General features: G+C 37.9%; 2 protein-coding genes across 11 annotated transcripts in view; one reads left to right on the forward strand and one right to left on the reverse strand.

Moving 5' to 3' along the window:
• DNAJB9 (DnaJ heat shock protein family (Hsp40) member B9) overlaps positions 1-7,267 on the reverse strand; it is a 748,064-nt gene extending 740,797 nt beyond the window's left edge. For 7 of the 10 annotated variants that reach the window (XM_085005841.1, XM_085005840.1, XM_085005838.1 and 4 more), the window contains exons 1-3: positions 7,077-7,267; positions 5,258-5,484; positions 3,822-4,088 (exon numbers count right to left, since the gene is read on the reverse strand). In XM_085005841.1, the coding sequence (XP_084861967.1) occupies positions 3,822-4,088; positions 5,258-5,474 (484 nt within the window). In that variant the 5' untranslated portion in view covers positions 5,475-5,484; positions 7,077-7,267. Of the gene's footprint in view, positions 1-2,585; positions 4,089-5,257; positions 5,485-6,653 lie in introns of those variants that run through there. The other 3 variants (XM_085005842.1, XM_003134777.5, XM_005673245.4) reach the window with 3 other exon arrangements.
• Positions 7,268-7,527: 260 nt separating this feature from the next.
• Positions 7,528-15,399, forward strand: THAP5 (THAP domain containing 5). Its single transcript, XM_003134778.5, has 3 exons — positions 7,528-7,677; positions 11,669-11,861; positions 12,573-15,399. Exons 1-3 carry the CDS (start codon positions 7,598-7,600, stop codon positions 13,485-13,487), a joined length of 1,188 nt encoding a protein of 395 aa, XP_003134826.3. The 5' UTR covers positions 7,528-7,597; the 3' UTR covers positions 13,488-15,399.
• Positions 15,400-25,457: the final 10,058 nt, after the last annotated feature.

Below are 25,457 nucleotides of genomic sequence, written 5' to 3' on the forward strand. Positions count from 1 at the left end.
AGGACCACCAGAACCAGTCCTAGGGCCACTAAACACAAACTCTGAAGAAGGAAAGCTAGCATCTACCATGATCCTTATCTGTGGCCATATTCTCTACTCCTAAACTATAAAACCACTTCCTAATCTCTCCCAGGGGAGGACACCGACTTAAGGGCATTAGCCTGCTGTGGCTTCCTTTGTCTGGCAAAGCAATAAAGCTATTTTTTTTTTCTCCTTCGCCCAAAACCGTCTCTGCATTTCTGTTTGGCACTAGTGGACAGAGACTGAGTTTCGGTAACGCTGTCAAGATATTTCAACCTGCAGGGAGGTGAGTATGTGGTCAGCATGCAGAAGTTACTCCTACAAATGCCAAAGAAGGATTTACTCTGAGTGGAGTGTCCCTATTACTCACCAACACCCTCTCACTACCAAGTGAAAATTCACTTCTCTGCTCTACCTTTCTATGGCATCTCAATACCCTCACTGGGGAGCCTGCCCAGGATAATCTCTTTGACCCGAAGAAAAAGCTGTCAACAGTTTACCAAGGGAAGAGAAAAGGGCAAGGGTTCTCAATGCAGTCCTTTAATGAATTAACATAACTGAACTCCGGCCCATTCCTTTGCTTCCCCTGCCCCAACTATCTAAAATCTGAGAATGCAAAGCTTCCCCAGGATAGCTTAGCTGTGATTCCATGATTTCTCTTAATTCCTTCTGCTTTATACTTTCTTTTATATCAAGTCTCAAAACTTCTAGTTGTCTTATTTCTGGATTATATTTTCTGTCATTGGTATCAACAGGGGAAATAATCATGACTGATTTTATTCAAGCTGTCACCTGGCAAGAAGGTGCCCAGCATTAACATGAAGAACATAAAAATTTTAGAGATCTACTGCTGTTACCCATCTCTTCTTTATTCTGTTTAGCAATGGTTTCATTTTTCCTTAGAGTGCTTTTTAATTGTTCAACAAAATCCCATTTCAGAAACTAGAATAACTACCCCAGGAGCATACAAATTCTTAATTGATCTTGGACAACTTAAATTTCCATGGAACTAATCTCTGAATTGGATCTGAAACTTATAGCAGAGAAACTGCCTATAATTAGCTGTCAGATGCGGCGTTAACTATATACTAATCTAGAGCACCAAAAGAATGTCATGCCTACCAAGTGCCCTATAGTGTCCAATGCCAAGACATACCCAATTCAGACAGCCTCAAGAATTACAGAAATTGGGTTCAAGAAAAAGATGGTCATGTTATGAATATTACTACTTTATGCAGAAAAAAAGTGATTGATTTCATGTGTTGATTTGTATAAAGAGTGTAGGTTAAGCTATTGTATCGATCATTTCATAACTACAGAAGCTTACCATTCTCCTTGTACATTTAACCCATCCAATTATACAGAAAAAACTTTTATTAAAGAAACTTTTTCTTTTTTGGCCACCCTTCGGCATATGGTGTTCCTGTGTCAGGGATCAGATCAGAGCCGCAATTTTGACCTGCACCACAGCTGTAGCAACACAGGATCCTTTAAACCACTGTGCTGGGCCATGGATGGAACCTGCTTGAATCTGCTACCTGGCATGCAGAGACCCCACCGATTCCACTGCACCACAGCAGGAACTCCAAAATAATGGTATTTTCAGGAAACCTTTTTTTTTTTTTTTTTTTTTTTGGCCACACCTGCGGCATATAGAAGTTCCCTGGTGAGGGATTAAACCCACACCACAGCAGTGGCAATGTCGGATTCTTAACCCACTTTTGTGTTGATTACTAGTCTAATTTCCAGCTACTTATATAGCTATCTACTCACACACACACCTATAGATTACCTATCTTTCTTGATATTTAATTGTACCCTAAGTGTGCATAATTCATGGTACAGTTTTCCTCGCAAAAAGCATGCCAAAGAGCCAAAGCAGAGGTTAAAAAGAGGAAGAGAGAAGGAGAGGGAGAAAGAGAGAAGATTCAAATAAATGTTTAAAACAGGAAAAACAAGAAAGATAATCAGCCCCGAAGAAAAAGAGATGTTAACAATATTAAAATAATCCTATAATCCTTAAAGTTAATTGTGATAGGAAAATGGTACTTTTTTTTTTTTTTTTTTTGGCTTCATTTGTTCTGTTTAATAGGCCATAGATAATTCTCAGACCAAAACTCAAGGTATGGCTTTTTTCTTATTATCAAACAAAAATAAAAGATATAACTTCCAGGAAGCAATTAAGATACATAAATATAATAGAACAAACTCATTTTCTTCACAGATTTAAATTAAAGATGATTACTAACAAATATAGCTTCATGTAAAGTTTGCTTTTTCCCAAAGAGGCCGAAAGAGAAAAGAACCAATGGCAAGAATACTTGGTCTAGCAAGCAAATACACCAAAATCAAATCTTTAAGCTACCAAAACTTGTGATGAAAGGATGAAGGACAATGAGAAAGCAAGAAAAATTACCAAGTGGCAAACAAGGTCATTTCAGGGTTTTCAGGTTAGTCAAAAGTAACTTGTGATCTATGATCAGTATAAGCAGCCCAAATGCTTATACACCCTCCATACATCCAGAATGGCTAAACTTTTAACAATAAAATGACAACAAAGAACATCATATTGTAAATACTATATTTCTCTCACTCACAAAATTGTATGAGATATTTACTAGTTTTAATATGTATCCATAGGATTAATACTCATATGGAGTATAACATGGAAAAGTGCAGAACTAAAGAAGTTAAGTCTATCTGAAAACAAAAGCACACATTTCTTAGGATTTAAAAATATTGCACATAATAAGGTTGCACAGAAATTACTGGCTGTTTTTATAAACAGAATGAGGTATTAGTCAATCTCTAAAGATGAGTGTAAGGAAGAGAAACCACACACACACACAAATACATAAATCCATATGAAGACCTAGAGCTCCAAAAACTAAGAAAGATGTGTCAAGTAGCTATGATTTCAACACTATAAAATCATTAGCCAGGGACCAAACACACAACAATCTCTTGGCAATTATTTCATAAGCTTTCAACTTTCTTTTAGCCTAAATGGCTATGAGCAATACAATCATTTCCTTTACCTCTAATTCTTCTGCATGCTTCTGTGGTAAATACTAAACCACATCTTTCTGAAGTTTTCAATGGAAATTAACAAAGATACTGCTATCCTTTGCTGAACAACTCAATTATACGGTTTCACATACATTTAGCAACCCAAGTCAGAGATGCTACAGAGCATGCAATTTTAAATTAGCAAAGGTTTCACTCCAAAACCACTCAAATTCACACAATTTAAATTTACAATAACTTTTCAAGTTTAACCTTTAAATATTTATCAGGCAAACTCACTCGTTTCTTGGTAATAAAACTGGCCATGTTAATAAGCCCAAGGGCAGGTAGAGAAAAAAGACCAGGCAGTATTATAATCTCTCTTTTTAAAGAAGTCTTCCTAATCAGGGAAAGTAATAATTAGCTATTTCTCTAGTAATTGAATGATGCTGAATTTGTTAAAAACAATTTAAATATGTTTAATAGCTATATCAAGTTAAGTGAAATCATGCACTTGTCAAAACAGTTCACAGAAAATTCTTTTGAATCAAAGATATTGAAGAAGAGTCAACTAGTTGTGTTTAATGAGAACAGAAAAAGAATGAATTATTGTCCTGAACAGTCAGTGTATGTAGTAACCATATTTCCTCTTCGTTGAGTGACAGTCCTACAGTGCTTGCTAGATCCATGGAATCTATTTTCAGTCTGTACTGTGTGCCGACTGGTGGTGGTGTCAAAACCCGTAAAAGAAAACATTTTTTCCATATCTTCAAACATGTCATCGAACAACCCACCTCCAAAAGAAAACTCCTGGAAGTGGTGCCTTTGTCTACTGGAACCATCCTGGCGTGTCTGGAAGTGATTTTCAAAATGCTTCTTGGATCGAGTGTTTTGGTTTTGACCAAAAAACCCAAAGTCTTTAAATAAGTCATCAAAATTGAAGTTAAATGACTGCTCAAAAGGGCTTCCACTAGCTTTTTGTCCTTTACCATTAGTAAAAGCACTGTGTCCAAGCGTATCATACTCTTTTCGCCTATTAGCATCTGAGAGTGTTTCATATGCTGAAAGAAATAAAAATAGTTTAGTAACTGAAGTTAATCAATATTACATATATTCAAACCTCTTAAATTTATCTATTTTATGAAAGGATTTCACATCAAAATTAAAACCAAACGCTACAAGCACATAAGAAAAAATAAAAGTCACAAAAGGCAGACTTTGCCTTGTTACTACTATCAGCAGTTAGCACAATGCCTGCCTCTAGGAGACAGCCAATAAATATTTTTTAATAAATGCTATCACTACTACAAATAAATAGATGGGCAACAATTACAGAGTTATTCTCATATTATTTGTGTAAAACCAATACTTGTATTAAAATTTTTAATGAGCAAATTTTAAGAATTTAGATTTTTCACTTCCTTACTAGCTGAAGTAAATGTTTAACTCCAACTCCCTACTCAGTTACCAACAACCACCATTAATTACTGAATGCTCAGAAGATGCAATCTGTTTTAGAACGAGTCTTTTTTAGGGCTGCACACAGCATATGGAAATTCCCAGGCTGGGGGTCAAATTGCAGCTACAGCTGCCAGCCTACACCAAAGCCACAGCAATGCAAGATCCAAGCCACGTCTGTGATCTACACCGCAGCTCACAGCAACGCTGGATCCTTAACCCACTGAGCAAGGCCAGGGATCGAACCAGCAACCTCATAGTTCCTAGTCGGATTAGTTTCTGCTGCACCAGGATGGGAACTCCCTAGAATGGGTCTTGAGTCAAAATTTGTTTCATACATTTCCTTTAAAGACAAAGGTGACTTTGTCTTTGAGATGTAGACCAAGCAAGGAAGAAAAATGAAAAACAAAAAACCCCCCAAGTCATTTTAGAGTCTATTTAATTTTTTACACTTAATAGTTTTATACTTAATCTCTGCACTTTGTAAAATCCTCTTGATGTGGAAACAATAAGTGATTTTATAAATAAAAGAATGTAGTACAGTTTCAATTTTTTTAGATCTGAGTGCCAATAAAAATATATACTTCCACACATCCAGGATCACAGTGTCCATTCTAAGTAAACAGTCTTGAGAATTTCACTATATTTTAAGTGTAGATCCCACTCTTTTCTCCCAGCTCCACAAAACCTTCAAATACGTAAATACTTCTTAGCTATCATCCTCCTTTACTAGTTAATACACATGATACCCTGGAGATGGTCATTTACGTACCTTCTGCAATCTCTCTGAATTTTGCTTCAGCATCAGGGCTCTTATTTTTGTCAGGATGGTACTTCATGGCCAACTTGTGAAAGGCTTTTTTGATTTGGCGCTCTGATGCTGACTTTGGAACACCTAAGATATCATAGTAACTTTTTGAGGCCAAAATCAATTCAGTTATCATTAAAATGCAGATGGCAAAGATGAAAACTGACTGGGGAGTAGCCATTTCTAATATCCTAAAAAAGAAAAGAAAAAAAATTTTATCTTTTTAAACTGTAAAAACAATTTATCATTAAGATTTTTTTCTAAAAGAAACCCAATGAACTTGTAGGATTCAAAGTATACTACTAAAGCATGAAAATGTTAAGCATATGTAGTATATATTGTACTTGTTTCTACGTTATTTCATTTACACAGGCTATTCTACCATAGACTGTAATCTTCTTGAGGGCAAATGTGATTCAACCACACTGAGAAAAATCTTTTTTGGCTTTACCTTTCCACTAATACCGTAGCCATACACATAGTAGATACAAACATATTCAATAACTAATTTTTATTATCAGTTACTACCAAAGACTCATCATATGCAAGCTTAATCAAGAGTGGAAAATACAAACAATTTTTGAAAGGAGCGCGATTCATATTCTAAAAGAGTTTAAAGATAAAAAAGACTTCGCAGAAGAAAAGTATATTACCAAATAGCCCAGTATGTCTAAATCAGTAGTAATCTTCCTCTAAGAAACTTCAGTTTTCATTTCAGCAAGGTAAGCCAAGGATTGCATAGAGAATCTCAGTATCACAATAATATTGACAATGCAATACAAGAGAATGTAATCTTTTCTTAATCTGTAAGATCCCAACCATTTTAACAAAAAAGCACGGATAACTAAGTTTTGTTAAAAACTCAATTAATACAACTTAAGATTTCTGCAACGGCTGCCAGAAAAAAATGGACTTTCAGAGTCTGAACTTTCGATAAGATAAACGCTTATTTTCAAACTTTTCAGGAGTCATTAAAATATTTATCTAATTTTTTAAAAAGTTTCAACCTAGAATTCAACTTAGAATTCTTCATAATAGAGATTTAATGACTCGGGATTCAAAAAGATGTGATCCTGGTTTTTGAACGCTGTACCACAGGAGTCCTTAACAACCTAGGATGACAAAACAAAGCTGATGAAAGACACTCCGGTTTGTGGAAACTGCCTGCCTTCCTCTCCTGTGGCCGGTTCGGAGCCTAATTAGCAGACGGAATACTGCTTTTCAGAGTTACTCACAGTCACGAGTAGCAAGAATCAAGTACAAGTACAAACTCCTGGTTTAAAGAACGCCAAACCAAGCGTGTACTTTGGCTGTTCCCTAGTCAAAGGGCGGGTCTAAAACTGACAGGGAAGCACCTTACTCTTAATAAACGTTATTCCAGTTTCAACTTGAATATCCGATACTCTCCCAGGAGACCGACTTTTGCGTTCTTCTGACCTCTCATTCCCAAGAAGGACCTGGCGGACAGTAGCCTGGGACTCACTCCCCAGAGCCGGTGGCTGGTTGGCCTGGACCATCAGCCTGAAGCCAAAGCCGACCGATACTCGCCCCGTCCGTCCAGGCGCCAACAGTTGTTCGCCGCCCGGGGTCCGGCCGTGAGGGGTGCCCGACGCCAGCGGCACCACACTATGACAAAACACACTACCCCGTGCTTCGGTCATGTCCTTTCTCCTATTCTCTTCCTCAAGAACACTAGGCGGCCCGAAGCCCGAGCGGCGACCGTGACGGTCAAAGAGGCCTAAACCTCCCTCCCCGAGACCCCGGCCTCGTCCCTCATTCGCACCCTCTGGCTGCCGCTGCTGCTCTTCCACAGAGCGTAGGCTCCGGCGACGCTGACCACAGACTTCACACAGCTGCCCGGCTGGGCCCCTCACCCCGGCCGCCGCCGCTCTGGGAGCAGGCCCGTGCCCAAGGCCGCCTGTACACCGGCCTCACACAGCTACAGCCGCGTCCCTTCTCCGCCCGCTCCCTACTGGCGGGAGGAGCGGCCGGCGCCTCCACCTCAGGAGAAGACCTACACGAAACGCTTCCCTATTGGTTCTGGCCCACCCACCTGACCCTGGAGCGCTACGCGCACGTGGAAAACTGTTGTTGCTGCTCAGCCCATGCGTCACTTCCGGCCCCAACCCCCGAAAGGGTAGGACTGAAGCCCGCAGAAGCGGAAGTAAGGAGAGGGTTGCCGCGTCTTTCCGCTCCGCCCAGCCTGGCGCAGGCGCAGTGGCTCGGGCAGCCGTATCCTGCGGCCCCGCCTCGGTGAGGAAGGCCCGCCTGCCCACACCTCAGGAGGCCCGGCTTTCTGTCGCGATGCCGCGTTATTGCGCAGCGATTTGCTGTAAGAATCGCCGGGGAAGAAACAATACAGACCGGAAGCTGAGTTTTTACCCGTGAGTTGATCTAACGCGGAAGCGTTATCTCGCCTTTGGGCCGCAGTTCTGGGGCGTTTGGGCTTGGCGTATCTCCTGTCAGCTCTACAAAGTCTTCCTCAGCTCTGTGAAGTCTGCCTCAGCTCTCCGGGGGTGGTCGGGCGGTGCGGGGGAGGAGGGCGCGAAGGCTCGCGTAAACTTTTCCTAGACGTGTTCTGACATTTCTGGATAGGACGCTGGGCGGGCGGCGAGGCGTTGGGGCTTGTTGCGGGTGTTAATAGGGCGCTTGAAGCAGTAAAGTTTGCGCGATGCTCTGTGGTTTTCAGAACGTTTCCCTAGCTCACCTGACCTCATTTCATTAAAGGCCCTTGACCACCAGGTGCGTCCACCGTGCCAAGTGGGAAAGTGCCCTCAAAGTTATTTAACTTCCACCTGCAGTAAGTTAGGTCGCATTGATGTTACTTAATTCTATTTTCTCCTGAGGAAACTGAGGCCTTTCAGAAAGGTTGGATAACTGACCTTGAAAGTTTTGTGGCAGAGCCAGGTATATCCTAAGCCCCTGTTCTGGGCTCTAGATACTCATTCGTACAGGGAGCAGGACAAGTAAGGGCTGATAGGTTTCACCTGCTATCCCAGCGTAGAGCGTTCCTGTGAAACCTTTTCTAAGCAAGAAAGCAGTTGCGTTTTTCTCGTAAAAGTGAAAATCTTGTTCAGGCATTAGTACCTGTTAGGTCTTTCCTAAAAACTGAACTGGCAGAAAGCCAACTTTGGAAAAGTGGGTACCTGTATTCCAAATTCTAGAGCCATGAAATATTTTTGTGGAACCCCAGAAGTACTCATTTTTGTTTATTTATAAGAAGAGGGCAGCAGTATGGTGTAATAAGTAAGAGTCCAGGCTCCAAAGCCAGACTTTGGTTCAAATCCCCTGGCTCCACTACTTTGTAGCTGAATGACCTGCAAATTATTTAACCTGTGCTACCCAAGACCTCCCATTTGTAAAGTGGAGACATTAATAGAACCTAATTCACACTTAGTGTGTAAAGAGGTAAAACAGCACTTAGAATATAATGTATGTGAAAATCAGCATCCTTAGAATATTTTATTTCCTTTATTTCTTGTACTTAATAATTTAGCTGTGACTTGGTTGTTTTTAACTGTCTCTGATTTTGCACTCGCTATTTTATCAAACTTATTTGACTTTAGAGCTGAAGCTCTCTGCTCATGATTCAGCTGCTTTCCATTATCTTAACTAATAAAAAAAAACCTGATAACTCCAAATAATGCACACTATTTGGCTGTATTTCCAGGATTATATTTCTTGAAGCCCTTCCACAAATTGCAAAGATATTTTTTGGGGAGAAATATATGCTAGTATGTTAGTGGCTCTGGCTCTGAGAAGGTTTGTAGCAAAGGATCATGTTGAGCTTGATATAATCTCATATTTTTCAGGTTTATTTTGTCATAACGTCAAACTAAAAAGTCTTTAATCTTTGCGGACTGTGTAGTTACTTTTTTTTAAGGAGGGGAAAATAAAATGCCAGAGGAAGTCAATTATAAAAATTTTTCTTCTAAAAATGTGAATTTACTGAAAGTTGAATTTTCTAATGTGTTTTTAAAATTTCATGTGTAATCCATAAAATGAATTACTTTTATTCCCCTAATAGCACCAAACTTGAAGAATTGAATTTTCTCATACTAACACTATAACAAGTTGCAAAATAAATTTATACTAATTTGGGAATTCACTGAATGTATGTATACATATAGTGACCAGTTTGAGGAGAAGTTAATAAGACAGTGAGACAAAATTACTAGTCAAACAGACTGAACCAATGTAAAGATACTAAGTTGTTCCAGAAACATATTCTAGAAAATTTCTTAGAGATAGCTGTTGAGAAAACATTGCAATCCAATTACCAATAAAGACATTCACAAAGTGTGTTTTTTAAGTTGTTTGATAACTTGCATAATGCTACAATAGAAATAATATATAAACCACATCCTTTTACATGAAATTACATTAAAAACATTATAAAAGACATATTCTCATTTTAGATGTAACAGAAAAGGCATGAACTTATCTTTGGCTAGCAGAATTCAAGCCCTCTGAAAAGAAGATTCTTTTTGTCATTAAATGCTTTTTTTCATCATGCCATTATACTTATACCCTAGGTCATCACTAAAAGTTTTTCAGGGAGTTCCCTGTCGTGTGCAGTAGTTAATGAATCCGACTAGGAACCATGAGGTTGCTGGTTCGATCCCTGGTTTTGCTCAGTGGGTTAAGGATCCGGCATTGCCGTGAGCTGTGGTGTAGGCTGCAGGTGTGGCAGGGATCCTGAGTTGCTGTGGCTCTGGCTCAGGCTGGCGGCTACAGCTCTGATCCGATCGACCTCTAGCCTGGGAACCTCCAAATGCTGCAGGAGCGGCCCAAGAAATGGCAAAAAGCCAAAAAAATTTTTTTTTCAGGAGTTCCTGTCATGGCTCGGTAGTTAATGAATCCGACTAGGAACCATGAGGTTGCTGGTTCGATCCCTGGCCTTGCTCAGTGGGTTAAGGATCCGGCATTGCCATGAGCTATGGTGTAGGTCACAGACGTGGCTCGGATTCAGACCCCAAATTGCTCTGGCTCTGGCATAAGCTGGCAGCTACAGCTCTGATTAGACCCCTAGCCTGGGAACCTCCACATGCTGCAGGTGTGGCCCTAGAAAAGACAAATAAATAAATAAATAAATGAGTAAACCTTAAAAAATTTTTTTTCTTTCAAACCGTGTATGAATATTGTATCTGTGTTAAGAACTTCGAAAGGCAGTTTATCTGCGTTTACCATGGAAGGATATCAGGTTTAAAAAGTATTTTCTATAAAGTAGCCAAACTTCCTCTAGCATGTTAAAAAGTTACCAATATTTATTTTAAAAAATCATGCTACTACAAAGCATAAAACGTTGAGATTGAGGGAATGTATAACAGCTGCTTTTTGTATAAGAACCTTATGTTTTACTATTTTTTAAAAAATAAGAAACTATGTAGTATGTGTCTTGGACTGTGTTCTTTTAAAAATCATCAGAGGAAGTATAGGCCACTGTTGTTTAATACAGAATAGGCCAAACATATTCAGACTGGTAGAAAAAAGTTTTCCGTGAAATTCCTCCATTGGTCCAGTTTTACCCATAAGACATGGTGCGCTATGTAGAGGCAACTCTAAAAATCCAGGTTAGTACAGAAACAAAACTTATAAAGAGCTGTCTTGCCATTCTCTATCTTTTCTGTTTGTTTCATATTGTAAAATATGAGTCTGTCCTTTTTAATATATTTAGGTCTTGCGTCAGTTTCTCTTTCAGAACTTGAATACTTAAATTTTAAGAGTTCCCAGTGCACTGGCTAGAGATGTTGAGAAATATTGGACTGAATTACAAATGGGTAGATTTGAGGCTGATTCTAGTAAAAAGAATGGCATATATGTAGTTTTACAAGATTTAGTATTCATTTTTATGTCAGATAAACCATTTGTTTGAGTTCACATCTCCTTACTTTAAAAATATTAATATAAATAAGAGCCTAGAGTTTAATATTTCCTAGAATTATAGATAAGAAACTGTTTGACTTTATTACTGTGGAATATATTTGAATAAGACTTTTTAGTTACAAAACTCTTTACCATTTCTAGGCAAACTACATGACCGAAAAAAAGAAACATAATCCATAGAAAATATATTAATTTTTATAAGATAGTTTATCCTCTTTAGTAACACATTTATTTTGCTTGAAGGGACTCTTGAGTTATGTTTTACATGTCACTCCTCTCAGACAAATGTTTTGGCTACACATCTCATAGCTTAGTCCTCTTTGCTGCAGAAATGATATGGTAGTAATTTTGTCATGAAGATGCTTTTGTATGGTGGAGATGGTTGTCTTGCTTTTGTGGCACTTGACCTATAAGGTTACCTGTGTGTGCAGTCCTGGATTCTGGCAAGATTGTTAAAATATAGCAAAGTTTTCCTTTTTTTAATTTCAGGTTTCCTCTACATGACAAAGAAAGACTTGAAAAATGGTTAAAGAATATGAAACGAGATTCATGGGTTCCCAGTAAATACCAGTTCCTGTGTAGTGATCATTTTACTCCTGACTCTCTTGACATCAGATGGGGTATTCGCTATTTGAAACAAACTGCAATTCCAACAATATTTTCTTTGCCTGAAGACAATCAGGTATTGGAGGCAGGAAGTAGGGGAGAAGGGAATAGTGCTAAACATGGTAGCAGATTTCAGGGTGGCATATAATTAGGTAGAGGGCATGAAAGAGAAAAATAACTGCTGGGAAAACATACTTGAGAAAAAGGAAAACTGATGCTTTTACTGAAAGTATGATAAATTTTGAAAAATTTAAACTGTTCTGAGGCATAGCTTAGGAGCAGAAGATAACATGTAAATTATCAAGTTATTAATGTAAATTAATTATCTAAGTTTTTTTTACTGGTCTGGTGAATGATGTGAGCTTTTTCCATCATATAATGATTAAGCTTGATGTATGTATAATTTTTTAGGGCCGCACCCACGGCATATGGAGGTTCCCAGGCTAGGGGTCCAATTGGAGCTACAGCTGCTGGCCTATGCCACAGCCACAGCAATACCTGATCCTTAACCAGATGAGTGAGACCAGGGATCAAAGCCGCAACCTCATGTTTCCTAGTTGGATTCGTTTCCGCTGCACCACGTTGGGAACTCCCATGCTTAATATTTTTTTAAAAATGCCTTCAAGTATATTTTGTGCTGTTATACTGCTAAAACATTTTTTTAACTGAATAAATTTGCCTGGCCAGTATACTGCTTGAAGTTGTAATGAAATAGTCAGCACTAACTAATAAGAGAATCAGTCTAGAAAGAACATCTTTTTTAGAATTTGAAAATATTATTTTATAGGAGAAAGACCCTTCCAAAAAAAAATCTCAGAAGAAAAAATCAGAAGATGAGAAAGAAGTATGCCTAAAATCGAAGTCAGAGGAATCATTTGCATCAAATGAGCCAAAGAAGAATACAGTTAACTCAAATGTCCTCCCTGAACATGCACAATTGCTTGATTTATCTGCCTTTGTAAAGCCACCAGATCTAAAAGCAGAAAGTGTACAGAATAATGTATTAACTCTTAATCTAGTTAAACAAGATACCAGAAAACTAGAATCTACCTTAGAAACACCAGTTAACCAAGACATAGGTATACATGAGTTTCACACATCTTTTGAGGATCTAAATTCCACAACTATCACTTTGACAACTTCAAATTCAGAAGGTATCACAAAATCTTTGGAAACCCAGGAAGTGCTTGAAATAACTACCAATCATCTTACTAACCCAAACTTTACAAATAATTCTTTGGAAATTAATCCAGCACAGGAAAACCCATTCTTTTTCAGCACAATTACTCAAACAGTTGAAGAATTAAATACAAATAAAGAATCTGTTATTGCTATTTTGATACCTGCAGAAAATTCCAAACCTACAGTTAACTCTTTTATGCCCACCCCCAAAGAAACCATGGAAATGGAAGAAGACATAGACATTGAAGATTCATATAAGGATGCAGACTATGAGACAGAAGTTTTACAAATTGAGCATTCTTACTGCAGACAAGATGTAAGTAAGGAACACCTTTGGCAGAAGGTCTCTAAACTTCATTCAAAGATAACTCACCTTGAGTTACAAGAACAACAAACTCTAGGAAGATTGAAGTCTTTGGAAGCTCTTATAAGGCAGCTAAAACAGGAAAACTGGCTATCTGAAGAAAATGTCAAGATTATAGGAAACCATTTCACAACAAATGAAGTTACGATGATATAAGAGGTTTTAAAGTTGTGACTTTTATGTAAGCTTTTTGTTGGCCAGATCAGATTGTGTGTAAGTTTTTTCCTGTATAAATTTCTTTATTTTAATGAAGCCAAGCAAGTGCTCTAATATTCTTGTAATGCTCCTTTGAGAAAAACTAGAGAGTTGTTGGATAGAAAAAGTTTCATGACTTGTTAATTGTCCAAATTTAAAATAAAAATACAGTGAATAAAGAATTTGAAAATATTATTTTACTTTATATTTTAAATGAGTGAACATAGATATGGTAAATAAGAGCCCAGAATAGAAGGCAGGCTTAGGAATCATTCATGGTTCTACCTGGTTTGTGATTTAGTCTCTAATCTGTAAAATGAAGGCACTTAACTAGATCTGTAACATAATGTTTCTTTATAGTTTCTTTCCTTTCTGCTAAGACACTTTTAATAGATTATTTATATATGATAATCTTATCCTTAAGACTGAATGCTGTCTAGAATCTGATATTATTAACTGTTGGATTCTTCTCAGTATTTATTAAATCAGTATTGCTTGGCCTTTGGGCTATAGTTTTTTGCATTATAAAGGAAAATACTCCTTTTATAATTACATTCCAATTGAACTAAAATGAGGAATCAACCATTAGGGCAGTCCTTAGGAGAGGTACTTTAAACTGGAAAGAATATGAACCTTATGGCTGACCATCATAATACATAGCCATTTAAGCTTCTCAACAGCCTGTATTTAAGATATATTTATAAACCAAAAGTTTCAATTAGGTTAAATTTTAAAGTATGTAATATTTTAGAAATTGAGTTTGTATCTGTTTAATATATTTAATTTTTTTAAATGTGTACTTGTGTCATTTTAAAATTCCAGAATGATAAATAGTTTACTATGCCTTCCCACTTATATGTAATTATATTAAAAGTAAGAAATTAGAGATTTGTGATGACCTTAGGGAGACACGTGGGAAAGAGAAATAATGGTGGTAGAAATAAAAAGAAATGTAAAAGCCGAGAGGTCATCATAACAACACAAATATGAAAAATACATGATCCCATAAAATTGGCAGTTAATATAATATGTTACTCTTTATGATGTTGAGCAAATTCATGTCAGATTCTTGGTTTTCTCATCCGTTATATAAAAAAATACTCTTACCTATCTTGAAGGATGGTTTTTGTGAATTCTGTGACGTAATAAATGTGGTTTTGGTGCTGGAAAATAGGAGGTGCTCAATAAATACTAGTTGACTGCACAGCAGATAGTATACTGATTGTTTTGTAAATTGATGGTGATTATTTGGGACCATAATTAAGTTAGGTTTTTAATGCTAATAAAATTAATTGGTATTATATGAATATTATCAGCTAGCAATAAATTGATTAGAGGTATCCTTATTGGATGTGATGGGGGAAAAAAAACCTTAAAACTTGCATAAATTATATGCATATAATTGGTAAAATTGATGTGATGTTTTTAAGTTGCACTTTGCTAATATTTAAAATACTGTAAAAACTTGTCATTATAAAATATGTTGTACATTGTAGTTATTTTGTATGTAAAGTTATGGTTTACTCAGGAATAATTTAAACTGGTTGTACTTCTTTAAACTACTAAATTAAAAGTAAATACTTTCTTGAATTTTCTATATTCTATTTAGAATGTTCCCTGTCTGACTTAATTGCTAAATTTTACTTGGAATTTCTGGCCAACTTTCTTCTTACTTGGATTGTTATAGGAGCCTCAATTTAATAGTACCTATATTTCAATCTCCTGCTTCCATATCTTCCTGGACTCTGTTGTCATCTTTTTACCTAAATTATAGATCTGGCTATATCACCTGCCTACCATTTAACTCTCCTAGCTCAGAAGTCTGTAATTACTCTTTAATACCTAATAAATAAAGTAAAAATTGTTACCATCATATACATAATCCTCTGTGATTCTCTTCATCCTGTATTAAAACCACACTGGACTTCTTAGCATTTCTTAAACAAAGACAGGTACCTGTCTTTTTGTCTACTTATTTTATTTTCTAAATTTAACCATTCTGTCAAAATATTTTTTTTTAATTTTTTTGTCTTTTTTTGTCTTCTTAGGGCCACACCTGCGGCATATGGAGGTTCCCAGGCTAGAGGTCTAATCGGAGCTGTAGCCACCAGTCTCCACCACAGCCACAGCAATGTGGAATCTGAGCTGCGTCTGTGACCTACACCACAGCTCACAGCAACGCTGGATCCTTAACGCACTGAACGAGGCCAGGGATCAAACCCGAAACCTCATGGTTCCTAGTCAGATTTGTTTCTGCTGCACCACGACGGGAACTCCAAAATATTTTGACTTTGTTGGAATGTCATCCCTTTTTTTCAAAATTTTTTGTTCTGACAGGGTTTGTTTTATAACGCCGTAACAGCATTTATACTTTTTTTTATCATGATGTTACCTATGGCTTTCTCTTTGAGTAGACTGTATGCTTTTTGAAAGCAGAATTTTTTTCTCTTTTTGTTTCTTTCACAATGTAGTATTCATTCAATAAGTGTTTGGTTGAATATTTTGATTTTGCCTACTTAGAATTTCTTTGTTTTTTCACTAAAAATCAGAACCCTTTTAACAAATATGTCCTTGTAACCTTGAGAATGATTAGGGAAGGATATAGACCGTCATATAATCTTTCAAACTTTACATGTTTCCAATGGACAGTACAATTTACCAGCTATCTGGTAAACCACCTATTAATGGATTCTTACTGTAGAAGGCTGTCCCCACCACAGACTACCTCCTACTTTTGATCCTAGCTAATTAAAAAAAAAGATCTAAGTCAAAAAAAGCTGTATATTTCCATGCCTTCATGTCGGGGAGATAAGTAAATCAAATTTAGAAAGATTTCATCAATACACGTAATATGTGGAATTGATTTAAACATCAAAGAGAAGTTCCTGTTGTGGTGCAACGGAAATGAACCCCACAAGTATCCGTGAGGATGTGGGTTGGATCCTTGGCCTCACTCAGTGGGTCAGGGATCTGCTGTGGTGTAGACTGGCAACTGTAGCTCTTATTCATCCCCTAGCCTGGGAACTTCCACGTGCCACAGGTTCAGCCCTAAAAAAAAGTATAATAATAATGAATAAACATCAAATGACCTTTTCTGCATATTTTTGATCTTGGGAAAAAAATCAGCCATGTTTTAAGAGTTGGAGTATTGATTAGCAGATTAGTTTTTTTATTTCCAGCTAAATTGAGCAGTTCTGCCAACTAATTGGGTGTTCAAGTACTTTTTTTTTAGATTATGCTATTTTGGGTTTTTGTGGAAAGTGGGTGGGTTAAAACGCTCATTCACAGTTGTCAGAGGAAAAAAAGCTATAGAGAAGGTTGGGGGGAGATGGGCCAGATGTATTTGTATAAGAAGTAAGTTCCTTCAGGAAGGGACTTGGTTTCAGTTACCATTGTAACCTCCCATTCACCTCCCTCTGGCTTTTTGGTTGCTTGACCACCTCATTTCCAGTGAACTTTTCTTCCATCCATCTTCAGCCACCTCATTTCCGTGGTCAGTGGCAGACTTTTGTCATTATCAGTACCTGCATCCCCTTGAAAATGTCAGCTTCAAGCACCTCATTCTGATCACCACCTTCTTTCTTCATTTACTTTTTTTTAATTGATTGTGATTATTATCTGGCAACGCCAGATCCAAGCTGTATCTGTGGCCTATACTGCAGCTCACAACAATGCTGAATCCTTCATCCACTGAGCAGGGCCAGAGATTGAACTCACATCCTCATGGATACTAGTCCAGTTCGTTACTGCTGAGCCACAGTGGGAACTCCTCAAAGCAATTGATTTCTTTTTTGAATCTTTCTATTCTACTCTGTCTTGATAGATATAGGTAAAGGGTAAAAGGAAAGTTCTGGAAGGGAGGACATATAACAGTAACAGACTAGAGTGGTCAAGAATGAGAGGTTAGATACGGCAATAAAGAGAGTAATTAAAGTTGGGAGTTCCTGTTGTGGCTCAGCAGGTGAAGAACCGAATGGTGTCCATGAGGATGTGGGTTCATTCCATGGCCTTGCCCATTGGGATAAGGATCTAGAGTTGCTGCAAGCTGTGGCCTTTTGTTTGTGTTCAATTCCAAAACAACTAAAGGAAAGATATTTTACTTTCATTGTTCTCTGAGAGTGAATCATGTGTGTTTGTTTTCTTTTGTTCGTAATTTGAACACTGGGCACATATTTCCTTTAAAAATTGCAAAAAAGAGAGTTGCTTTTGTGACTTAGTGGGTTAAGAACCTGACATAGTGTCCTTGAGGATGCCAATTCAATCCCCTGGTTTTGCTCAGAGGGTTAAGGATCTCATGTTACCACAAGCTGCGGCCAAGTTTGCAGATGCAGCTTGGATCTGGTGTTGCTGTGGCTGTAGCATAGGCCAGCAGTTGCAGCTCTGATTTGACCCCTAGCCTGGGAACTTCCATATGCCACAGGTGTGGCCCTAAAAAGACAAACAAAACAGTTAATTTTTGTGACTCGGGAAAGTGACCATAAACCTCAAAGAAACAAGCCCAGCATTATGTGGTAAATTGTGTCTCCCCCCCACCCCCCAAATTCATATTTTGAAGGCTTAAAAACCAGTACCTCAGCATAGGTCTATATTTGGAGAAAAGGCCTTTAAAGAGGTAATTTAGTTAAATAAAATGAGACTGTTAGGGTGGGCCCTAATCCAGTCTTACTGGAGTCTTTATTAGAAGAGGACATTTCAACATATACAGACACTAGGGGTTTGAGAGCACAGAAAGACCACATGAGGACACAGTGAAAAGGCAGTTGGCTGCAAACCAAACGAGAGGCCTCAGGAGAAACCAAACCAGCTGCTACCTTGGTCATATACTTCTAACCTCCAGAAGTGTAAGAAAATAAAGTTCTGTTGTTTAATCCACATGATACCGGGTATTTTACTATGGCAAAATAGATACACCAAGGCAGGTGTTTTTTTTTTTTTTTTTTTTTTTTTGTCTTTTTGCCTTTTTTTCTAGGGTCGCTCCCATGGCATATGGAGGTCCCCGGCTAGGGGTCCAATCGGAGCTGTAGCTGCTGACCTACACCACAGCCACAGCAATGCAGGATCCGAGCCAGGTCTGCAGCCTACACCATAGCAACACCGGATCCTTGACCCACTGAGCGAGGCCAGGGATCAAACCCACAACCTCACGGTTCCTAGTAGTGTTCATTTACCACTGAGCCACGACAGGAACTCCAAGGCAGATTATTTCTTAAAATCACAACTTGAGACATAAAAAACACATGCACACAAAGTTTCAAGAATAGAATAGCATCAGACCTGTGAATGGCCACCCTGGAAGCAAGAAGACAAGAGATCAATGATTTGAAAATTATGAGAGAAAAAGAGTTCCAAGATAAAATTCTGTATCTAAAGTCTCAAAATATTGCCTCCTCTATACCCTTTCTAAGGAAGCTACTGGAAAATGAGGGAAATAAGGCTATAATAAGAAAATGATTTAAGAAAATTATTAGAATGATTTCCCAGATAATTTATTATTCAATTGATCTATAGATTGAAAGTAGGAAAAAGGAAATTCAAATCAATAAAGAAGCAAAGGAAATCCCAAGTTGGTGTTTAAGGGTAGTCCCAACATGACAGCTGGACCACAGACCTAGAGAGCCACTAGTTCAAATCGGAATACGTCTGATGGCTCAGGGATAGAGTTCTTCAAGATGAACATTGATAAAATAACTAATGTGTTGAACATCTTCAGAGGAAACATACATATCGGGTAGAATTTTTAGGGTTGAATTAATATTAAGTACAGTGAAAACTATACAAACAAATCAGGCAAATATTGACAAAATACATAGGAAAGGTCAAACCATCGTATCTTAGTATGTAACTGCATTTACATAGTGAAAATAATGTTAATACAATATAAATGCTGACAAAATGGGAAGATGAGGTATGGCATAGGAGGGATGTGTGTATGTGTACATATGTTTGTGCTAAGGCCAGGAGCAAAGGGTTGGCAGATGCAATAATTAAAGAGAGCAAAATCCTCATCACCCATAGTTGAATATCAAAAGATAAGGCCTAAATAAAAAAACTTTAGGGAGTTCCCGTCGTGGCGCAGTGGTTGACGAATCCGACTAGGAAGCATGAGGTTGCGGGTTCAATGCCTGCCCTTGCTCAGTGGGTGAACGATCCGGCGTTGCCGTGAGCTGTGGTGTAGGTTGCAGATGCGGCTCGGATCCTGCGTTGCTGTGGCTCTGGCATAGGCTGGAAGCTACAGCTCCGATTCAACCCCTAGCCTGGGAACCTCCATATGCCGCGGGAGCAGCCCAAAGAAATAGCAAAAAGACCAAAAAAAAAAAAAAAAAAAAAACTTTAAAATGCAAATTAAGCATGTTGCTTTGAGAAATAGAGGTAAATGCACAAATAATCCACATGTATCATTGGAAGTGATTGACTCCAGGGAGGAAGAGATGGAGGGATAGAAATTTTTCTAACAAGGCTCATAGAATTCTTACTTTTTTTAAAAAAAATTATTATAGTTGATTTACAATGTTCTGCCAATTTCTGCTATACAGCAAAGTGACCCAGTTATACATACATATACATTCTTTTTCTCATTTATTCCATTATGTTCCATCACAAGTGATTGGATATAGTTCCCTGTGCTATACAGCAGCATCTCAGTGCTTATCCATTCCAGATGCAACAGTTTGCATCTACAAACCACAAACTCCCAGTCCATCCCCGTCTCCCCCCCAGCAAACACAAGTCTGTTCTCCAGGTTGATGAGTTTGTTCCTGTTCTGTAGAGAGGTTCATTTGTGCCATATTTTAGATTCCACGTATATGTGATATCATATGGTATTTGTCTTTCTCTTTCTGACCTCACTTTCTCTGTCTGACTTGACTTCATTTGTCTTTCTCTTTCTGAGAACCTCTAGTTGCATTCATGTTGCTACAAATGGCATTTTTTCTTTTTTAATGGCTGAATAGTATTCCATCATGTATATGTACTGCATCTTTTTTTTTTCTTTTTAGGGCCGCACCTGCCGCATATGGAGGTTTCCAGGCTAGGAGTCTAATCAGAGCCAGGCAGGATCCAAGCTTCGTCTGTGACCTATACCATAGCTCATGGCAACCCTGGATCCTTAACCCACTGAATGAGGTCAGGGATCAAACCCGCAACCGCATGGTTACTAGTTGGATTCATTTCCACTGTGCCACAATGGGAACTCCTGTATCTTCTTAATCCATTCATCTGTTGATAGACATTTAGGTTGTTTCCATGTCTTGGCTATTGTGAATAGTGCTGCAGTAAACGTAGGAATTCATATATTTTTTTGAATGAAGGTTTTGTCTGGATATATGCCCAGGTGTGGGATTGCTGGATCATATGGTAGTTTACATTTAGTTTTCTGAGGTACTTCCATACTGTTTTCCAAAGTAGTTGTACCAATTTACATTCCCACCAATAGTGTAGGAGGGTTCCCTTTTCTCCACACCCTCTCTAGCATTTGTTATCTGTAGACTTAATAGTGATGGCCATTCTGACTGGTGCGAAGTGGTGCCTCATCATAGTTTTGATTTGCATTTCTCTAATAATCAGTGATGTTGAGCACTTTTTCATGTGCCTGTTGTCCATCTGTATGAATTCTTTGGACAAATGCCTGTTTATGTCCTCTGCCCATTTTTCAATTGGGTTGTTTGTTTTTTTTGCTTTTGAATTGTATGCGTTGTCTGTATCTGACTCTTTAAACACGCATAAGAGATATGGCTTGCTCCTCTTTATCATTCAGAGAGGACTGACCCATTCATTATTTTGTTTAGAAAGTCTTCATTTGCCCTTCCAGATGCTCTTCTTATTTACTCTATTAGCTGCCTTTACTTACCCTATCTTAATACCAATCATCTAGTATCATTATTGCCCCTTACTTTTTTTCATACCTCAGTGTAAGTTTTCATACCCTCAAAGTGTAAGCTTTTTTTTTTTATAAGCTTTTTAGCTTCATTGTCTAGTACAATTCTTAGTACATAATAGGAGCTCCATAAGTATTTGTCAAGTGAGTAATGGTACCTCTTAAACCATATTTCAGGAACTATTTGCTAGGTCTAGTTCTGGCTCCACATTGAGACAGACCCTAAATAAATTAACCAACTTTCAGCTCCATGAGTATATTATTGCCACATCGTTCTGGCAGGCTTTGTTAAAATATTAACCTAAATTGTGATGTAAATAATGCTACTTTTAATCTTTTATGGTATGCCTCATAAACAGTACCTAGTAAAGGTGAAGTAGGAGTTCCCATCATGGCGCAGTGGTTAACGAATCTGGCTAGGAACCATGACATTTTGGGTTCGATCCCTGGCCTGCTCAGTGGGTTAAGGATCCAGTGTTGCCTTGAGCTGTGGTATAAGCCGCAAACGTGGATCGGATCCCATGTTGCTGTGGCTCTGGTATAGGCCGGCAGCTACAGCTCCGATTGGACCCCTAGCCTGGGAACCTCCACATGCTGCGGGTGCGGCCCTGGAAAAGACCAAAAAAAAAAAAAAAAAGGTGAAGTAGCATTCCTACCAGACCAGCGTTTTTGAAATGGAGATCTGAGGGAAGACTCCAGAAAGGTCTTTGGATGCCCTAAAATTTAACACAAAATTTTGTGTGTAGGCATTTTCTGGAAAGAGAACACATAATTTTTGTTGAATTAGGAAAGGGATAAATGCTTCCAAAAAATTTAAATACCACTGCTCAGAGCAGTATTACATTTTACATTGTGCCATTTGTTGAAGAGGCATAGAGCGCCTTACATAGTTTACTCTCTAAAACCCTTAAAACATAGAGATGGGAAAGCCATTATTCTAGATTTGATTGCACAAAAACCTCTAATTCAACTAAGTATTTTAACTAATCAGGAGTAGAACTGGGACTGAAAGGAAAATGCACTCATATTCAAAAGCAGGCTGGGTAAATTCTGCACAGAATTCTTATGAATTTTAGGGCAGTGTTGTTTCATATTTCCTGGAAAAAAAATTCACTGTTCAGATTACTATATAGAATGTCAGAAAATAAATTCAGATATTAAATAAGTATTTTGATTATTAGAAAATAATACGTTTGTTTCTCGGTTACTGAAATATAATTCAAAATGAGAAGCAATAGAGCAGAAGCCAATTTCAGAGCAAGCCTAATTTTTTTTTTCCAGTTCATGGTTCAGAATTTCCATTAATAAAAAGGCATGGTGTTTAAATATGCACAGTGGACTTGAATATCATAAATATGAAATAAGGTTAATTTTATTAAGCTTTCAACCTTGCTTAGTCTAGGTAAAAATGTATTCACTGACATGAAACTAGAACATCTCTAAACCACAGATGAAAAAGAAGTCAATCAGTTCACTGATGTGATAATATTAAACTATAAGAAGAAATTTTGGGGGAAGTGAGGAGGAAGGGCAAAGGACACCATTCCAATTATTTAATCCCCAAAAAGTCATTAAATAAGAAAGCATTCATTTATTTCTCTTTGGAACATCAGGTAGTGTGTTAAAGATATTTATTTGCTGCTTTATAAATTTGAAATACACTTCAGCATATCAACTTTTGGTTCACCTGTTTAGTTTCATTAATTTGGGAAATGATAGAATGCAAAGGGAAATAATGGGGTTGGATGTAGGAGGGGCATAGAGCTAGGACCCAGAAGTCTGAAAAATCTGATTTTCTCTGTAATGTAATACAGTCTCCTTTGTCAGTAGGCAGAAGTACATTAATGAATATCACCACAGAAATGCATTTCTGAAAAGAAGTACTGTAAACATAGCCTTTTAATAAGAGAGGAAAAAGACAAAAAGCCAGCTCAAGTCACACTAAGGTAAACTCCTTCCTTTGTAAAAGCCAAATACTGAAGGTAAAGAGATGCTGCTGCTAATACTAGTGCAGGGAGGACCCTGGTTTTAACAAATAGTGTTTGGCACAGGAGAAATTGCTTCCCACTTAAATAAAATGGTCCCACAAATCTTTCCTCTGTCTTTCATCTTCATTTTGTTACTATAGAACCAGAACTTCCTGGGGGGTTGTTTCTTTGTATCACTGAAGAACAGGCCTAAATGTCACCTCTTCCAAGTGGTAAAACATAGGCAGACACACACACTGATACAAATACCAGTTAGTAATTCACTGTATCTTTACAAATGCTATTCATATCATTATTATAACTAAATCATTCTCTTTATAGTTACCTCTTTATGTATCAGTCTCTGATTAGACTGGGATTTCCCAAGAGGTGGGGATGAAACCTTATTCACCTTTGTCACTGTAGGGAAGAAGAAATTCATATATCCTGTACCCCCTATCCTCTCACATACATGTGGGAGAACTCAGTAATGGGTAACTCAAAGGCATGAGCAGAACTTGAGGCTTATGTAGTATCTTCAAAAAGAAAAGTGACAAGACAAAGGAAAGGGGGTTTAGGTCTTTAGGGGCAACAAACTGTGGGAAGGTAAATATATGGGGGGATCTAGTGGAAAATAAAGGCTTTTTTTCAGTGAATCCATATTTTTTTAACTGAAATATAATTGACATATAACATTGTATTTGTTTCAGGTGTACCACATTGAGATTTGATACATGTATATATTGTGAAATGATTACCACAGTAAGTTTAGTTGCTATGTATCACCATACATAGTTACAAATTTTTTTTCTTGTGATGAAAATTTTTAAGATATGTTGTTAGTAACTTTCAAATATACAATACAGTATTTTTAACTATGGTCACCATGCTGGTTACATACCCAGGATTTTTTTTTTTTTTAGGACTGCACCCAAGTCATATGGAAGTTCCCAGGTGAGGAGTTAAATCAGAGCTACAGCTGTGGGCCTCCACCACAGCCATAGCCACAGCAGTGCCAGATCGGAACCTCGTCTGTGACCTACACCACAGTTCACGGCAAGGCCAGATCCTTAACCGGTTGAGTGGAACCAGGGGTCAAACCCGCATCCTCATGGATATTAGTGGGCTTCATTACTGCTGAGCCACAATGGAAACTCCCCCAGGATTTATTAATCTTACAACTGAAAGTGTATAGCTTTTGACCACCTGTGCTCATTTTGCCCACTCCTGGCCCCCTGCCTATTAACCATCAATCTATTGTATCTATGAGTTTGTTGTTGTTGTTGTTGTTTTAATTTAAAAAAAAATTCACCTGTAATTGAGGTCATAATGTATTTGTCTTCCTCTGTCTGATCTTGACCTATTTCACTTTGCATAAGGCCCACAAGGTCTATCCATGTTGTCATAAATGGCAGGGTTTCCTTTTTTAAAAAAAAATTCCTTCTTTTTAATGGCTGAATAATATTGCATTTTGTAGATATACACATTTTCTTTATCAGTCATCAGCTGATGAACATTTAGGTTGAGTCCATGTCTTTGCTATTCTAAATAATACGACAGTGAGCATGAGGGTGCAGATATCTTTTTGAGTTAGTGTCTTTGTCTTTTTCTGATAAATACCCAGCAGTGAAATTGCTGGATCATATGGTGGTTCTCTTTGATTCCTCTGGTGCTGATAAGAGTCTGGAGTTTCTCTGGTGGTCAAGTGTCACCCTAGCCTTCATAGCAGAAAGAAAGAGGACAGGTTTTTTTTTTGTGTGTGTATCTGCTTCCTCTCAATCATCTGCAGCTCAAAACAATCCTAAGTCAGTGGTTTGTTTTGGGGTGTCGTACTCTGAATGCCTCCAACATCTAGTAAGCCCTCAATTAAATTGTGGAAAAGATAATAATAATATGCTTTCTATCTCTTGTGGCAGTATTTGAATGATGGATGATAAAGTATATGGCATCGTGCTTAGATCTAGTAACTTTTTTTTTTTTTTTTTTTTGTCTTTTTGCCATTTCTTGGGCCGCTCCCACGGCATATGGAGGTTCCCAGGCTAGGGGTCTAATCGGAGCTGTAGCTGCCAGCCTACGCCAGAGCCACGGCAA

Source organism: Sus scrofa, chromosome 18 (genome assembly GCF_054392235.1).
Source record: "Sus scrofa isolate SSC_HxYL_T2T_F1_AM1 chromosome 18, Sscrofa_HxYL_maternal_Yorkshire_Landrace_v2.0, whole genome shotgun sequence".
Taxonomy (NCBI): domain Eukaryota; kingdom Metazoa; phylum Chordata; class Mammalia; order Artiodactyla; family Suidae; genus Sus; species Sus scrofa.